This window comes from Pelophylax lessonae (assembly GCF_965119305.1).
Source record: "Pelophylax lessonae genome assembly, chromosome: 1".
NCBI classification, from domain to species: domain Eukaryota; kingdom Metazoa; phylum Chordata; class Amphibia; order Anura; family Ranidae; genus Pelophylax; species Pelophylax lessonae.
The window spans coordinates 851,756,750-851,775,429 of NC_138768.1; the positions used below are offsets into that span (position 1 = coordinate 851,756,750).

Here is an 18,680-nt window from a genome sequence, read left to right on the forward strand (position 1 = left end):
ACAGAGTCTGAGTCGCTACTCATTTTTACATGCCACTTCATTGACAGTGGATAGACAAAAAGGCAATTGGTGTTGAATACAAAACTGATGCAAGGATCCCACACAGCTAAATACAGTAGAGAAATGTTTCTAGGCATGCTTGAAGAATGGGGAATCAACAAAGACCGAGTGATGCTTGCGCAACTTAGAGACAGTGGAGCAAACATGCCTAAACGAGTGAGGCTTGCTGATATGTCAGACCTCTGTGTCATCATGGCACACAACACCCTCCAACTTTCAAATGATGGTCGGTCAAGCCAAAGAGCTTTGATTGGTAAATGTTTTGAGAAGCATGGAGAGAACATGTTGTGCTTCCAAGTCTTTTTAATCCTCGATACAAGAACCATGCTTTCTCTTCTGATGATGTATTGGCTAAGGCGAAACAATGGCTAACAGAAGATATGCAGGTGCAGGAGGTTCCTGCCAAAAAAAAAAAAGAGTCCAGAACACTACTTTTATGAAGAGCAGCATGCTGAAAAAACAGACAAATGTCCAAAAATACATCAACGAACAGAAGAGAATCTGCTTCATCGTCGAATTGATCAGGACGTTGTGTTTTATTGGGGCCTCATGCGGAGGATTCAATTTCTTCTGAATGTGCAACGATGAGCCTTAATGATTAACTTTATTTCTATTTGAAAGAAGCCATCCTCTTCAGTGGTGGAGAGAAAATGAGGCACGCTACTAAAGACTTGCTTCCCATGCTAGAAGATACCTCTCTCTGCTCATCTGTCCTCCACTCCTGAGCAGGTTTATGAAGTTGCAGCATTGTTTGAACAAAACAGAAGACCTTTAACAGGTGACCATGGACATGCTGAAATGTTCCGCTTTCTGCATTATAATATTGTTCAACTTAACGGAGTATTGAATAGAGTAGTGTCCACTCCAATCCACTGTCTAGCTGTTGCCTACCTTTTTTTCTAGCAGTTTTGCACAGACTGCTGTAGTTGCAGTGAGTGCCCTACTGCTAAGAGTCCAATCCAATGTGTAGGTGTTGCCTAGCTTTTTTTACTAGCAGTTTTGCACTGACTGCTGTAGTTGCAGTGAGTGCCCAACTGCAGAGGTAGTCCACTGCGTGACTCCAATCCACTGTCTAGCTGTTGCCTAGATTTTTTTTCTAGCAGTTTTGCACTGATTGCTGTAGTTGCAGTAAGTGCCCTACTGCAGAGGTAGTCCACTGACTCCAATCCAATGTAGCTGTTGCCTTGCTCTTTTTCTAGCAGTTTTGCACTGACTGCACTGCATTAGTTTCAGTCAGTGCCTTACTGCAGAGGGTAGTCCTCCACTGACTCCAGTCCAGTCCAAACCACTGTGACATGTGTAGCTGTTGCCTTGCTCTTTTTCTAGCAGTTTTGCACTGACTGCACTAGTTGCAGTCAGTGCCTTACTGCTGAGGTAGTCCTCTTCCACTGACTAGAGTCTATCCAATCCACTGTGTATGTGTATTTTGTGTAGCGGTTGTTGCCTTTTTTTTCTAGCTGTTTTGCACTGACTGCACTGCAAAAACATATTACAGTGTGTGAGTCCACTACTGCAGCACTTTTATCATAAAAGTGATGCAGTAGTGGACTCCCACACTGCAATATGTTACTGCAGTGCAGTCAGTTTTATGCATTAATGCACAATCAGGATGTGAAATGCAAAGCAAATGTCCCTGGAATTGAAGTTTTCATATCAGTTTTTATGCAGTTAAGGTGTTTAGAATGAGCACTTAATGTTAAAAATGTTAATAAAGATTAACATGTTTTAAGAGATTTCTGTCGATTTGTGTTTTTTTTTTGTAATTTTACATGTGTGGAAATATAGGCCAATACCGATATGCGATCGGCAAAATATCGGTATCGGCAACGAAAAAACGATATTGGTCGATCACTAGAACGTTATGCTGCCTGTAACATCATTCAACATGACCAGTTTGGTGGTGGGCCAGTGATGGTCTGGGGAAGCAAATCCACGGAGGGACGCACAGACCTCTATAGGCTAGACAATGGCACCGACTGCCATTAGGTATCAGGAAGAAATCCTTGGACCAATTGTCACCCCATGCTCTGGCGCAGTGGGTCTTGGGTTCCTCCTGGTGCACGACAATGCCCAGCCTCATGTGGCGAGAGTATGCAGCCAGTTCCTAAGGGATGAAGTAATTGACACCATTGAATAAGCCCCTATGCTCACCTGACATAAATCCAACAGAACACCTCTGGGACATTTTTCGGTCCATCTGATGCCAGGTTGCGCCTCAGTCTGTTCCGGTCTAGATCTGCGGGGGGAACCATCCCAGGACACCATCCATCGTCTCATTAGTAGCATGCCCCTATGTTGTCAGCCATGCATACAAGCACGTGGGGGCCATACAATCCGAGTACCATTTTGAGTTGCTGCAATGAAATTTCATCAAAATGGTCTAGCCTGCTGCATTATTTTTTTCACTTTGATTTTCGGGGTGTCTGAATTCAGTCCTCTGTAGGGTGATAATTTTAATTTCCATCAAACGATGTGGCATCCTTTCCTTCTTAACATATTACCAAGTCCATATCAGTATAGATATCCAGCATTACATTTTCTCCATTGAGATCTAATGTGTTTTCAAAGTGTTCCTTTAATTTTTTTGAGCAGTGTAAATTAAAAAAAAAAAAAAAATTACCAGTTGGAAGCCCAGTAACAATCTGCAATCTAGTTTGAGTAGGATGCACTGGATGCCTTCAGCTGCCATTGTGCGCTTGCTGGGCATTCTGTGCCTTTAAAGGTAAGTTCACTTTTACAGAAAATCTGTAAGTTGAACTTACATTGGACCCCCCTCCAAAGGTCCCGCTGTGAGTCCTGCGATCCCCGCTGTCAGGCACCGGGACGCTGCTTTACCTGTCTGAGGCTTTGAAATTCTCCTGGTTTTCTCTCCTCTCATCCAGCGCTAACAGAATGGGCTAGGTGGATTCTGATTGGTCAGTGCTGTCCATGTGACAGTCCTGACCAATTTGAATGCCTCCTATTTGCACACGCTAACTACAGATAGGAGATTAAGCTGCGGCTGCACTGCAGCTTATGCATAGATTTGCAAATGTAACATTTTACTTTTAAAGAGAATTGTTAGGCAGGGTTAATTGCGTGTTTTTTCAGGCTAGTGGTAAGGCTCGGTTCACAGTGAGACGACCTTTCAGGGGACTAAGTCCCCTGACAAGTCGAGCCCCATTCAGTGCAATGGAACCGTTCTAACTTGAGGCGATCCGACTTAGAAAAAGGTTCTTGCACTACTTGGGGGTGACATGTGACTTTGAAGCCGTGCTGTGACAAAAAGTGTGGGATATCCCATGCTATCTTGCAGGTAATATTAAGCCTCGTACACACGCACCGATTGTTGGCCGTGAATTTTCGGCCAACGTCCGATCGGCCGATTGTTGGCTTGTTAGTATGATGCTTCCGACAACCGACTGCGACTTTTCGGCCAAACAAAATCTGGTGTGCATGCTATAAAATTTTTGTTGGCCGTCACCAGAACGGCCGATTGTTCTTCAATCAGTACAGATTTCGGCAGACAAAAATGTGATGAGCAAGACTGGGCATGCTCAGAGAAGAAAAAACACACGAAAAAGTAAACCAGAACATGACATCACTTCTGAAGTTGGTTGTTGTTGGCCGACAAAATTCGTGTGCAGTCTAGAGCACATTTCAACCAACACAACAACACTGGACTAAAGACGGCCGATCGGTCGGCCAACAATCGGTGCGTGTGTACGAGGCTTAAGGCTTGTCCTGTGATAATTGGCTGCATACAACTTGTGTTCCCACAATATGAATCAAAAAATATGTGCGTTGTTGCGCCTAATGCCCTTAGTAGTGTCAGTAAAAGAATTGTTTTGTTAAGTGCAAACAAAGTCTAAAATCTTCCTTCTTTAGAGTCCTTGGTAAATAGTAATACACATAAGTGGATAAATATAAATATCAGTAATGACACACACTCCTTATATGAAGCCGCGCTGTATGAAGTCATTTTCTTTTTAAGTGCAACAGCATATGCTGGTGTTCACATCAGTATTGAATGGACCCATCACACACCACCACAAAAACAGGCTTGTGATACCGTTTATATTTTATTTACAAACACTTTCTAGTTTTCATTTTGGAAAAAAATATACATTAGATATGCCAAGTTTTATTTGGCAAAACCAAGATAATACCATTCAAAAAACAAAATCATTAACAATGGCACCCTGCTGTGAAATGAAATTGAGGTCTCTATAGAAATAGCATTATGCTAGTCGTCCTGCCTCAAAAAAAAAAAAGAAAAAAAAAAAAATTTAACTAATGAGAAAAAAAAAAAAAAAAAAAAAAATCAGTAAAGATTGTAAGAGCATTTGCCAACAAAATAACTTTAAAACTGTGAAGACTTCACATATGAAGACAATGCCGCTGAAAACAAGCGATAAGGCTACCCAGATACACATATAGCAGAAATGTGTCCCGTAGTTGTCTTCCTTACAAGTATGTCGTGGGGGTTGGAGGCAATGAGAGAATCAGTGGAGCTGTCGTGGGAGCAAACTCTGATCCAGGACCATGTACAGTTCCCAAATCCAGTGACGAAATCATTGTCTGTACTGTAACATTAGTACAATGTAAAAGGCTAGCAATAAAGATTTAAAAAAAAAAAAAAAAACAACTATTACATTTATACCAGTCTACAGAGTGTACAACATAAACATCTGTTTAAATAAGTGAACCTGTGAGAAATGGAAAAGAAATTTACACTATGATCCCTATAGTTCTACTTCACATCCCGGAGCTTGTAAAGTTGTTGGGGAGGTTCAGTGATCTCATGTGCTGGGAGATTTCCCTTTTGTTGTCGTAGTCTCCTCCTGGGCAAAGTGTTTCTAGAAAGAAAAAGGACATTGATTATTTCTAAAGACAACAGAAAAAAGCTGCCCTAAAAGGGAAAAGTAGAAAACTAGCAGCTAGCACACACCATAGAATATACTATACAACAGGATGGACACACACATATATATGCAGTGCAAGACCAAATATACCAAATACCATTTATTATTTATGGCCAGTCACGGACATTCCAGGACATTTTGAGAAAAAAAAAAAACTAAAAAATTTTTTATTTATAGACCGCAAAGAATTTCATGGGAAAAAAAAAAAAAAAAAAAAAATCAATCTTCCCGAATTAGAAACATGTTGTATGCACTATTAAAGTGGAACTGAAGCTTGCAAAAGGGTCCAAGGTCCCACACTGGCATTAGCATCTTCTACCGGCTTCTTCTGGGTGCCAGCCTGTGGACACCTTTTTTTGGCTGGCATAGGATGACCTCACTCCTGCGCAGGAGTTCAGCCATTCTTGGACACAGATCTGTGCAAGCACGGCTCAGGGTACATTCTAAAAAAGACTGAGCAGGCAGGTAGGTTTGATTTACCAAAACTGGAGTGTGCAAAATTTGGCTACCATGAAGAGAGCTGCACCAATCAGCTTCTAACTTCAGCTTGTTCAATTAAGCTTGGACAATAAGCCCCTGTTTACACTGGAGGGATTAGACATGTCAAAACGCAGCCTATTGCCAGCAATGGAACTGTCCGACTGCGGAGCCACACCGATTTCCAAAAGTAGTTCCTACACTACTTTTGACAACTTTGTGAGTGATTTCAATAGACATCTGTGCATTATACCCCCACAGATGTCTTTCAAATCGCCCCCGAACTCGCAATGAAACACAGGCTTGAAATCGTGCAAGTTCGGCTGAACACACACAAATTCAAACCTGCCTCCAATGTGAACGAGGGCTATAACCTGGAAGCTGATTGGCTTCTATGCACAGCTGCACCAGGACTTTTCACTCTCCGGTTTTAGTAAATCAACCACTGAGGCCTGATTCACACCTACGCAGGTTGCAGTTGATGCATATTCCAGGTGCGTTTTTCCATTGAAGTCTATGAAACCAAAAGCACACCCTGCTGGTCCCTGGTCCTTTCCATAAAATGCACAGATGTAAACGTGGCCCATAGGAAACCATGGTAATGGATTGTAGTGTGCGTTTTTTGAAAACACACTAAAATATGCATAGATGTGAACCAGGCCTGAAGGTCTCTTCTGCAAGCAAGACAGGGTGCTTGCTTTTTTATTTTGTTGAGACTTCAGTTCTTTAAAAGGGAAACCTAATTTTAATATATAATTATATATATATATATATATATATATATATACACATACATACATACAGTGGGTACGGAAAGTATTCAGACCCCCTTAAATTTTTCACTCTGTTATATTGCAGCCATTTGCTAAAATCATTTAAGTTCATTCTTCTTCCTCATGAATGTACACATAGCACCCCATACTGACAGAAAAACACAGAATTGTTGCAGATTTATTAAAAAAGAAAAACTGAAATATCACATGGTCCTAAGTATTCAGACCCTTTGCTGTGACATTCATATATTTAACTCAGGTGCTTTCCATTTCTTCTGATCATCCTTGAGATGGTTCTACACCTTCATTTGAGTCCAGCTGTGTTTGATTATACTGATTGGACTTGATTAGGAAAGCCACACACCTGTCTATATAAGACCTTCCAGATCACAATGCATGTCAGAGCAAATGAGAATCATGAGGTCAAAGGAACTGCCTGAAGAGCTCAGAGACAGAATTGTGGCAAGGCACAGATCTGGCCAAGGTTACAAAAAGATTTCTGCTGCACTTAAGGTTCCTAAGAGCACAGTGGCCTCCATAATCCTCAAATGGAAGACATTTGGGACGACCAGAACCCTTCCTAGAGCTGGCCGTACGGCCAAACTGAGCTATCGGGGGAGAAGAGCCTTGGTGAGAGAGGTAAAGAAGAACCCAAAGATCACTGTGGCTGAGCTCCAGAGATGCAGTCAGGAGATGGGATAAAGTTGTAGAAAGTCAACCATCACTGCAGCCCTCCACCAGTCGGGGCTTTATGGCAGAGTGGCCCGACGGAAGCCTCTCCTCAGTGTAAGACACATGAAAGCCTGCATGGAGTTTGCTAAAAAACACCTGAAGGACTCCAAGATGGTGAGAAATAAGATTCTCTGGTCTGATGAGACCAAAATAGAACTTTTTGGCCTTAATTCTAAGCGGTATGTGTGGAGAAAACCAGGCACTGCTCATCACCTGTCCAATACAGTCCCAACAGTGAAGCATGGTGGTGACAGCATCATGCTGTGGGGGTGTTTTTCAGCTGCAGGGACAGGACGACTGGTTGCAATCGAGGGAAAGATGAATGCGGCCAAGCACAGGGATATCCTGGACAAAAACCTTCTCCAGAGTGCTCTGGACCTCAGACTGGGCCGAAGGTTTACCTTCCACCAAGACAATGACCCTAAGCACACAGCTAAAATAACGAAGGAGTGGCTTCACAACAACTCCGTGACTGTTCTTGAATGGCCCAGCCAGAGCCCTGACTTAAACCCAATTGAGCATCTCTGGAGAGACCTAAAAATGGCTGTCCACCAACGTTTACCATCCAACCTGACAGAACTGGAGAGGATCTGCAAGGAGGAATGGCAGAGGATCCCCAAATCCAGGTGTGAAAGACTTGTTGCATCTTTCCCAAAAAGACTCCTGGCTGTATTAGATCAAAAGGGGGCTTCTACTAAATACTGAGCAAAGGGTCTGAATACTTAGGACCATGTGATATTTCAGTTTTTCTTTTTTAATAAATCTGCAACAATGTCAACAATTCTGTGTTTTTCTGTCAGTATGGGGTGCTATGTGTACATTCATGAGGAAGAAAAATGAACTTAAATTATTTTAGCAAATGGCTGCAATATAACAAAGAGTGAAAAATTTAAGGGGGTCATCCTTGCAATGTCTCATGGGACTTTCAGTTCTGCAACAGCTGGAGGGCCACCAGTTTGACACCCTTCTGTGGAGCGAACGCCTGTACAGGATATTAAACTCTGGGGATACCAGATGTTTAATGTTTACTATAGGCTTATTTGACTGATGTGGGTGGTCTGGTTTATTGTCAATCCTCATTCATGACTCTTTTGTATGTTAAAAATGTTAAAAAAATAAAAATATTGCAAAAGGAAGTGTAAAAGATCTGGTCCATAAACAAAGTGAGAGATTACCTCAGCAATCCAATATCTGGGAAATAAAATATAATCTGCTAACATGTGGATGATCACTAGAAGCAGCATAAATAAAGTCAACGCTGCAATTGCTAAATACCGTGTACTCACTAAAACTATGTAAAAAGCATTTTCTCCTTCAAGTTTAAGTAAAATTTCCAGCTCTTGCTTTTACCTATAGATAAACCTATAATAAGGCTTACCTATAGGAAGTGTAAAGATCTCCTCAACGTGCCCTGTTTAGAAGATATTTACATTACATACAGCCAGTGACATCACTGGTGTATGCCCTCTGAAGGAATGGCCAGTCGTATCATTCCTTCAAAGTGCAGTAAACGACGATCCCGCATGCAAGCCAACGTCATCGTGGCTCTGGCCAATCAGAGCCGGAGGCCGCAAACCTGGAAGCAAGACGGGTGAAGATGGGAGCGCCTGCAGCATTGACATTGTGACACTGGAATGCTTCGTTTTAGGGCAAGTTTAACATATTGTGCAAGTATGTAATGCATACATACTAGCACATTATGACATTACCTTGCAGGTTCCAAAAAAAAAAAAAACCACTTTAAAACAATGCAGTGATGATAATATCTAGGAAAAGGCAAAACCGGACAGGATTCCACTTGACCTCTGGAAGAATCTGATTAACCAGGTCCTACCTCTATATAAAATGACTTCTGAAGCCAGGGGCTGTCCAAAAACAATTCTGAAGATTTGGGGGTGCATGGGTTGACCTGGTTGACACGTGTGGCTCTACGCTGGTCTAATTGTGGGGGATGTGTGGGCACGGTGGGGTCCGGTCTGCGACTACACTCCGCTTGGGAGAAGGGATACAACTCTGACCACCATTTGCTCTTACTGCGGAGTTTTTAGTCTTATGTTGAATAAGCAAAATGTGTTGTAACACTGCTATTCTCATTCATTTAAGCATGTTCATGGATCTGTATTGTCACATCTATTCGTGGTCTACTTTACCTATATTGGATCCATGAGAAATCCTGCAGATATTGTGTACAGTATTTTTCTGTAATGTAACTATATTGATGTATTACCATGTTGTTTAATTGATAAAATAAAAAAGAAGTTTAAAAAAAAAAAAAAAAAAGGAAAAGGCAAAACGTGATTACATACCACCACCTAGTGGCTAAAATTCATACAACACACACTCATAATTCCAGTACCTGCACTGCCTGGTAATGGCGCAGACTCTTGCAGTGTTTCAGCTTTGATGCATCATCCATGTAAAAGAGTGAACACAGCTCACAGAAATATCCAGTCTTAGGAACAAGAAACTCTAGGCCTGCAAAGAAAAAAAAAAAAATTGTAGCATTTAAAAGCCATATCAGGTGAGTTGTACAAATCTGATGTAGCAGCTAATGAGAAACATGCTGAAACCTAAAGGATCCCTTTGGAAGTTCACCTCCTCCCCAGCGCTTCCCTGTCATTGGAGCCAGGAGTCATACCTGCCAGCTCCATATAGATAACAATACTAAATGGGCAAAGTGCTCCATTGCAAAAACACCATAAAAACACACATGCATTTTTGCTGCGTTTTCATCTGTTAAAATAAGAAAAATTAACATGCACCAAAAACGCATATTTTTTTTTTTCTGCACCAAAAAAATGCACCATGCAGGACATTTCAAACTGACCTGCAACTGACTGGTGTGAAGAGTTAAATAGGATTTAATTGCCATGCATTTTTCTTCTGCTTTTGGTAGTGCAAAAACAGAAGAAAAACTGATCAGTGAGAAAGCTCTACAATAGCTGGACAGTAACATATCGCCAAAGTGCTTGAGATCCAATCAATAAGCCCTGAATCACATCTTAGCATTTCATAGCCTGAGGCTTGATTCATACTGATGGGGCCTGTGAGTTCGTGCCTGGGGTCTGGTACGCGTCTGTTCAAGATTCAGGTGCAAATCAGGTCTGAATTTTGGCCTGAATTCACACCCAAATCGGACCAGAAGACGCATCACAAGGACACTTTCCAAATGTGGACTGGCTCTCCCACTCTCCTATCATGCGAATTGGATGCGGGGGAAACCCGCATCCATTTCGCATTTGTGAACCCAGCCTGAAGCTTCAGCTCGCACAGTAGCTTTTTTGTGCTACAGGCATTGAAGTACAGGCTTGTGAACACTTACAAATTACTTTTTAATCAGAACGGGGCAATTCTGACCCCATAAAACTTAACGGGACAGTCTGAGAAACCCTGTAAACTTTTTTTTTTTTTTAGGCCTAAACCACCATCTCCTCCTCCTAGTATCTAGCTTTCTATTGGCTAAAACAAAAACACTGAAGCCTAAATATGCCTGAAAAACCATACACAGAAAAGGTTTACAAAATCCGTGTAAACGACCACGTGTGAATGCAGTCTAAACCCTATTGCTGGCAAGTACTAGAGAAGGAGGAGTGTCATGCTGCACTAATTTGCAACACCTGACTTGTGTACACCACTTCAAATTTGTTTCTTTGCATCATTATTAGGTTACATTTCAGTTTCCTTAACACAAAGTCTAATGAAAAGCTGTAGTGGTAATCTCACAAAATGGTCAAGAGGATCAGCTGATTTACGCTATCCTGTAACATTTAACACTCACCCACTGGCACCGAAGAATTAAATGGGCTCAATTTTGTCTTCCCTGGGGAAGGAGATTCCAGTTTTGTTTTCTTTGCTGGAGTTTCAGAAGTTTTAGGTGTACCTGAAATAAAAAACACGAGATATTGGATTTAATGTAAGTTGCAGTACAGTGATTGTATCAGTTAATTTGACTTTTTCCTACTGATCGGTTGAAACGGCTCCTACACCAGCTCCATGCAGATGTTAGGCTGCTAACATTTTCCAAAACCAGCTATAACATTGCCGAAGGGGGTGACCTCACGTCTTCATCCACACTTAATTTCAAACTAGTCCTTAGCTTACCCCTAAGGACAATTTTAGCTAGCCCTCATCTCCCAAACCCTTTAAAACAGGAGAAGAAACAAAGAGGAATCATTCTGTGTCACAGTAAGCTGCCTACAAAACACTGTGAAAAACAATATTTCCCAAAGTCTTCCTCAAAAGCCACTAGCAGTAGAATGTTTGTTTATAAACATTAAGGGCAACGTACGCATTAGAGTCGGTTCACACTAATCCGACTCAAAGTCGCCCCGACTTCAGGCGACTTTGAAGTTGCCCGAGCAGGGCGACTTCATTGTGGCTTGCAAACGAGTCAATGCAAGTCGCTCCGACTTTGCCAAAAAATAGTGCAGGAACCTTTTTCTAAGTCGGAGCAACTTGAGTCGCTCTGATTAGAACGGTTCCATTGCACAGCATTGGGAGCTACTTGTCAGGCGATCGAGTCGCCTGACAAGTCGGATCAGTGTGAACCGGCTCTTAAGGCCTCTTTCACACGGGCGTTCCGTATATCATCCCATCCATTTGCGGATTATATACGGACATAATGCATGTCTATGGGATTGCAGATGACCATCCGCTGACATCCAAATTGCGTCCTTTCAGTTCTGTTCCGTTTTTTGGAACGGAAGAAAACCCTATTTTTCTTCGGTTTAAAAAATGGAAAGGACTCAAAATCCGCTGACATCCGCAATCCCATAGACATACATTATGTCCGTATATCATCCGCAAACGGATGGGATGATATGCGGACATACGGACATCCATGTCCGTAAAAAAAAAAAAAAGTTCCCGGGGGCGGATCAAAATACAGTCCGCTCCGTGTTAAAGAGGCCTTAATACCTTTCCTTGTTCCCAACATACAATTTTTTGATACATTTTGTTTTCAAGAAATAACTCCTAAATCCCAGTAACTTAAAGAGGTTGTAAACCCACTTTAAAGACTTTTACCTATAGGTAAGCCTATATTAAGACTTACCTATAGGTGCTATAAATATCTCCTAAACATGTACCATTTAGGAGATATTTACAGGTCATGCAGCCGATGACGTCATAGGCACATGCACTCTAAAGGAATGGCAACCCGTGCCGTTCCTTCAGAGCCCTGTGCCGTGAACGGCTGCTCCCACATGCATGCGCGGGAGTGATGTAATCGTGCCTCCGGCCAATCAGATGGCCAGAGGGCACGATCCAGAAAGCAGGACGGCCGAACATGTCGGCTGTTCTGTTGCTGAGCAGGTGGCACTGCGGGGGCTTCGTATTTAGGCAAGTACTTCATAATGAGCTAGTATGCATACTAGCTCATTATGCCTTTGTCTTTACAGGTTTATTTTATTTTTTTACTTTTTTTCAAAGGGTTTACTTCCTCTTTAATTGCTGAGTCCATCTACTTTCCTCTGCGCTGCAGTAAGACAGATTGTTTTTTTTTTTTTTGGTGGCGTTACATGCAACCTCCTGTACATGTCACCAGCACCCTACACCCCAGATGTCCTTTCCAGAGCCCATAACGTTCTATTTATAAAAAAAAAAAAAAACCCTGGCATGCTTATAGACATGTACTGCTCTTCACTGCTGTTGACCATAGCTGTGCAATCTGCTGATTAGTTTGTTTTAGGCCCCTGTTAGGCCCCTTTCACACATACGGACCGCTTGTCAGTTTTTCATCCATCCAGTTGACGGATGAAAACCGGACATCAATGCATTCCTATGGAAAAACAGATGATCATCTGTTTTCATCCGCTTCCGTCAATATCCATTTTTTGAAAAGAAGAAAGCCCTATCAGTTTAAAAAAACGGATCGGATGAAAAACGGATGTAAACTGACAAATGGTTTATTTTTCATCCGTTTCTGCATTGGTAGTGGATGTGAAAAAATAAAAAAAACTGACAAAAAACTGACTAACATTTAATCCAGTTTGACGTAACTGAACTGATGAAATGAACAGTATGTGCGAAAGGGGCCTTAACCGTCTTTGGTCGCACTGAGATGATGATTTACTCATTCTCCTGTGAAAACCACACAAGTGAAAGGGTGGAGTGGTCCTCACTGGGACAAGGAATTAAAATATTCCCGTATAACTCTCCTAAGAAACGTTTATGTTTTTTAATCTGTGTTCCAGACAGAGACCATTCCCACAGCTTCCGGTCTTGACAAGTAGTGCAGGAAAAACCTCCCCTAAGGCTGGCCATACATTATACAACTTTTATTTAATTTCCAATATATTTATTTTCCACTATGTAGTGCAAGAGCCTGGCTGAATGTATACAAATTGAAAGTTTAGATGTGACCTCATATTATACCGTGTTGGTAAATCTAAAGGAAAAACTGTACAAGAAAACTGTATAAAATGTCCAACCTAAGACCCATAACATGGCAATGAAAACCTGAAACCGGCTCAAACAGTTTAATGTAACTTGGCCTTACAATGTAATTGGTGATTAGATTGCAGGCAGCCTACTTAAATTGGGGTTGAAGTGTTGCCAGGCCCTTCCGTGTTACGACCCGTCTATATCCATGTGACCTCCGAAATTTATTTACAAAAAGGCATGAGAAATAACAGAATATCTACTCCGCTCTCCAAAGCATATATACCCACACATCACCTACCAGTTAAAGGCTTTTCCGGGGTGGTAACAGAGCTGCCCCCTGCTTTGTTCTGGCCAGCGCCTTTAGTAGCCGTCTTCGGTTTAGTCTTAGAAGGGGTTTTATCAGACTCACTAATACTGGAATCAGCAGAAGTCTGCAGTGATGTGTCCTTGGCGTCCTCAGCGGATTCAGATAAACCACGTTTTCTGGACCTGCCTCTTCGCCCAACTGGCGTTTTGCAATCTATAAAAAGAGAAAAATGGGTTTGCATACCAAATATATTTTCTGTACCTCCTGCAAAAGTTGACTGTGCAAATCTGAGCTTAATAAAATTATGACGAAAATGCAATGTTTTTAAAAAATATCAAATTATTTTCTATTGGAAATGCTACCTGTGTAATAATCTGTTTCCAAATAGAAACATTAACCACTAGATGATCAGCAATGTATCCATACATCACTGGACTTAAAGTGGTTATATCAGGCATCATCCAAGTACCCTTTTTTTTTTTTTTAGAGCAGATGGCAAACTTTACGTAAAAACAATCCATCTCAAGGATATAGGGAACTGAAGGGATGACCTTACATCAGTTCCGGTTTATGAGAATGTAAACTATGCCATTTCAAAAAATGAAAAGCATAAAGCATTTGATCACACCAGTCTTGGTGTGATCAAATGTTTTTAGGGGCAGAGGAAGAATCTGGGGTCGTATTGACACCAGATTTCTCCATAAAGAGAACCTGTCACATGCCTATTGCTGTCACAAACTATGTTTACATCAGGGCTTGACAAATTTGCTTGGAATCTAGGAGCCAGCTAAAAAAGTTAGGAGCCAGCTTTTTTTCCGCGCATGTCAAATGGCCGGCTTCTGTCAGACCGGCTGCCTGTTTTTAATGAACCAGCTGAGGTTGCCTGGCATTTGGCTTTGTGCACTTGGCTTGATGGTGTGATGGGTAGTGGCTCACTAGGGAAGGACAGTGCAGCCAGTTGGAGGCGATAGGAGATCCAGTAACTTATGCCACCTTAGGCCCCTTTCACATGTGCACATCCACTAAGCGGAATCCTCTTGCTTAGCTGGGATTTCGCTGCTAATCCCCGCTGAGCAGGCAAATGACGGGTCTTGTCCGCTCCGCTATGCAAAGCCAACATGGACACAGTCCCGCTCTCCGCTATGGGGCAGTCGGATGAAAATAGACTGCCTGTCCATTTTTTTCTGATGCAATCTGATTCGATCTGCCAGACGGATGGAAAGTAGGACCACCATCCGTCTGTTTTTGGATGGTGGCGGTTGTCAGCGGACATTCGGCACTCCACACTGAAGGGTCCGAGCAGGTCCACCTGAAAAACTGACAGGCTGACCTGATCAGACAGCCCATGTATAAGGGGCCTTTGGCTGTGTGGCACAACAGGGAGAGAATAAAAAAATTTTAATGGAAAAAGAGAAATAAAAAAAAAACAGTTTCTATCTCAGCGCTGCCAGTGTGCTTGTTGCAGCCCTGGCCACCACTAGAGGGAACCAGTTCTCCGATGGAAGCATCTCCCTACAGCAGGCTGCAAAGCCACGGGCTCAATTACTGGCCAGATGCAGCATCTTTGTCCGCGCATCGGCAGGCGGGGGCCGCAGTGTAGCCCAGCTGCAAGGCCACTAATTCTAGTCATCAATGCGACCTGGCGCCTGGGGGTTTGTCAAGCCCTGGTTTAAATTACATAAAAGTGAACAAAATGAAAGTAAACATAAGTTGCCCCCCGTAGCAAAGGCGAATGCACGCGTCGGCCCCGCATGCAAACAAATAGCAATTGTCCCACACATGAGCTATCACAAGAAATGTCAGATCATGGGCGGTATTCTAGCACTAGACCTTCTCTGTAAATCTAAAGTGGTATCCTGTAAAGGCTTTTAAAGCATCGACTATGGATAGTAAAAAACGTACATTGTCACCACTGAACAGGTGTGTGCAATTTTAAAGCATGACCGGTTAGGTATTTATTTACTCAGCGTAACATTATCTTTTTTTTAGATTACAGGAAAACAATTATTGGATTATGCATTTGAATTTTATTGCAAAAAGACACAAAAAGTGCATTTCCTCCCATCCCCCCAAAAAATGTCCTTTAATAACCGCTGCATGAACACTGTGTAACAAAAAATTGCAAAACCCACCAACTTATTCTCTAGGTCCGCAGCTTTAAAAAAAATACAGGTTTCTGGCAAAAAACACTGATGATGGTTACATGTAAACAAAAAGTGCTAGAAAAGGCTTGGACTGGAAGTAGTTTAATATGCTGGGGAATCCGGCAGTCAACTGCCTATAAGACCCCATTCACACTAGCGCGACCAAGTCGCCTGACAAGTCGCGGTAGGTCGCCTGCCATTGATTAGCACAGGACCGGTTCTAATAGGAGCGACACAAGTCGCTCAGACTTAGAAAAAGGGTCCTGTACTACTTTGGGGCGACCTGGAGGCGACTTGCATTGACTTCAATGATATGAAGTCCGTGCATGTCGCGCCGAGGTCACGGTGCACCGCGACTTCACAGGTCGCCCCAGCAAGTCGCGTCGCCCCTGTCTGAACGGGGTCTAAAAGCTCTTTTCTCCTGCTTATGGGCTATATGTATATATTTGAAGTGAACTAATATTTACAAATACAGCGATACCTCAGTTCACGAACGCTTCTGTTCACGAACAACTTGGTTCAAGAACAGAAAAGTTCATAAAAATATGCTCCGGTTCATGAACAGGAATGTACATTACTACAGAGTTATACTAATTTTTTTCAGTGTGTGAATGTTTCTAAAGCACATGTATAAAAAGTCTATATGACTGGCTCCATGTACATAAACATGCACAACCCACACTGCCGATCACTAGAAAATATGAAAAACTGTAGAGAGTCTACAGTTTCTTTGAACACCACAATAAAACGAACCTGGTTCGGATACTTTAGAACTTGTTTTACTTTTGGATTGTCCCGATTTACTTGACGATTTGGGCTGGGACTTCTCATCCTCCTCTTTAACCTCTGAATCTTCCTCCTCTTCACCAACTTCATCAACCGTTAAGAATTGCTGTTCCATATCACCCATGGAATCCTCATCATCATCTGCTTTCACCTCATCCAGCGTGAGCAGAGGCTGTTCTGCATGGTTCTCTTGGTCTTGCTCTTGAGAGTGGACATCTGGGACTTCTGGATTCTCCTTTGTTTCTGGGTCCGCACTCTTGTTCTCCTTGTTCTCAGTCTCCTGGATGGATGGCTCAGAATGTGAGGTCTGCTCCTCATCTTCGCCGCTGACCTCATCAAGAGTCAGGAGCTGATCTTTGTCAAGGATGGTGGAAGAGCCGCTCGGCATGGCAGGACAATTTGGCTCTTCGTCATCACTGACTTCATCTAATGTCATCAACATGCTTGAGTCCTGTGTGCTGGAAGGGGGGCCGCCTGCATGGACTTTGTCTACTGTTTTTACTTCGCCTTTGTCTACGGTCTTTAGGGATGGGGCTACCTCATCCTGGGCGCTTTCTGTGGCGGTTGCGCAATCCTCCTCATCACCAACCTCATCCAAAGTGACAAAAGAAAGCTCCTGAGCCTCTCCGCTGTCCTCCTTGGGTTTCTTAGTGTCTGAAGCTGGAGGATAATTTTCCTTTCTCTTTCCTCCTCTCTTAGTGGCACCAGTTTCAGACTTTTCCACATCTTCATTCTGCTTTTCTGTATGTTCTTCTACAATCTCATCCACTGTAACAAACTCATCAAGATTGAATGGGAAAGCATCTTCTCCTTCCTATAAAGGCGCAAAATGAAAAAAAAAAAACAAACTACCGTGAATAATGGCACTTGAGATCTTACTAAATAAAGAGATGTTCTAACGTTGCACTTTGCGATTACCCCTCCCAATGCAATTTTAACCCTTTCGGTGCCAGCTATACATGTCATATCGACCTGACACTGGGGGGGTTGTACACATTTCCGGTGGCTGCCGCCACTGGAATTGTGTGTAAATCTTACAAGCAGACTGCCACCTGTCGGATGAAAGCAGTCTGGCAGGCACTGGTGCAACCTCATCTTTTAAATTTTACCAAAAATGTGGGTAATTTATTGCCTCTGCGGTAAGATCATGTAACAAAAAAATTGGAAACCACTATTTTATTCTCTAGGGCAGTGTTTCTCAACTCCGGTCCTCAGGGCACACTAACAGGCCAGGTCTGCAAGACAACTGAAATACATCACAGGTGATATCATTTGCTGCTCAGTGATTGCAGTATTCTAGTCTGCATCTCCCCAAGGTAATTCTTAAAATCTGGCCTGAGTGTGCCCTGAGGACCGGAGTTGAGAAACCCTGCTCTAGGGCACGTATCCAACACAGGCCATTTCATGTGGCCCTCGCACGTCTGCAGCTGTGGCGCTCTCCCCTTGTCCCCGCCTCCACCTTGTTTCAGCAATCAGCAGCAGAACAACAGAACTCCTGTTACAGATCCTGTGCCTGTCTATGCAGCTGCAGCACCCCTTCATCTCCGCCTCCCCTGGTCCCAGCATACTGCTAACCTCAGCCCTCCTGTGGTCCTGATGCAGATCCTGCACTTTCTGCTTCCCAGCTCCACCCCCAGCTTCTTCCTGGCAGCAGCAAAAGATAAGGGGGGTGAACTGATGTGTGAGACTCTCTGGACAATCTGATGTAAGAGGAGGGTGCTCTGGAACAGTTACAAACGGATGATGCGGCTCGCGATAAAATGGAGTTTGGCACCCCTGCGCTAGGGTGTCTGCTTTCATAAAATATATTATATAATTTTTGGGAGTTTTGTACAATCTTCAGGCCTAAAATTATTATTTTTTTTTTTTAACAGGGGGGGGGGGGGGGTAAGCTCTGGCAGTAAAAAATAAGTTTACCTATTAAAGTAAAAAAAAAAAAAAAATGAAACAAAAAAACCAAAACATTTTTGCAGGAAAAAAAAATGTGAATTAAGTATTTTTCCTGCAGGAGCCTGGAATGCATTGCACCCATGATCAGTGATGCAACATCCAACTTCTGTAGACAAGTCCTGCAGCTTTCAGGCCAAAAAACTTTGATATTGGCTGACTGTTT

The 18,680-nt window shown here is 42.6% G+C and overlaps 1 protein-coding gene across 1 annotated transcript in view; it reads right to left on the minus strand.

Annotated features, from left to right (window-relative positions):
- Window positions 1-4,679: 4,679 nt before the first annotated feature.
- ZNF638 (zinc finger protein 638) overlaps window positions 4,680-18,680 on the minus strand; it is a 273,992-nt gene continuing 259,991 nt past the window's right edge. The window contains exons 22-26 of the mRNA XM_082250361.1: window positions 16,535-17,381; window positions 13,629-13,850; window positions 10,725-10,826; window positions 9,303-9,421; window positions 4,680-4,898 (exon numbers count right to left, since the gene is read on the minus strand). Coding sequence (XP_082106487.1) covers window positions 4,842-4,898; window positions 9,303-9,421; window positions 10,725-10,826; window positions 13,629-13,850; window positions 16,535-17,381 — 1,347 coding nt within the window. The 3' untranslated portion in view covers window positions 4,680-4,841. The remainder of the gene's footprint in view (window positions 4,899-9,302; window positions 9,422-10,724; window positions 10,827-13,628; window positions 13,851-16,534; window positions 17,382-18,680) is intronic.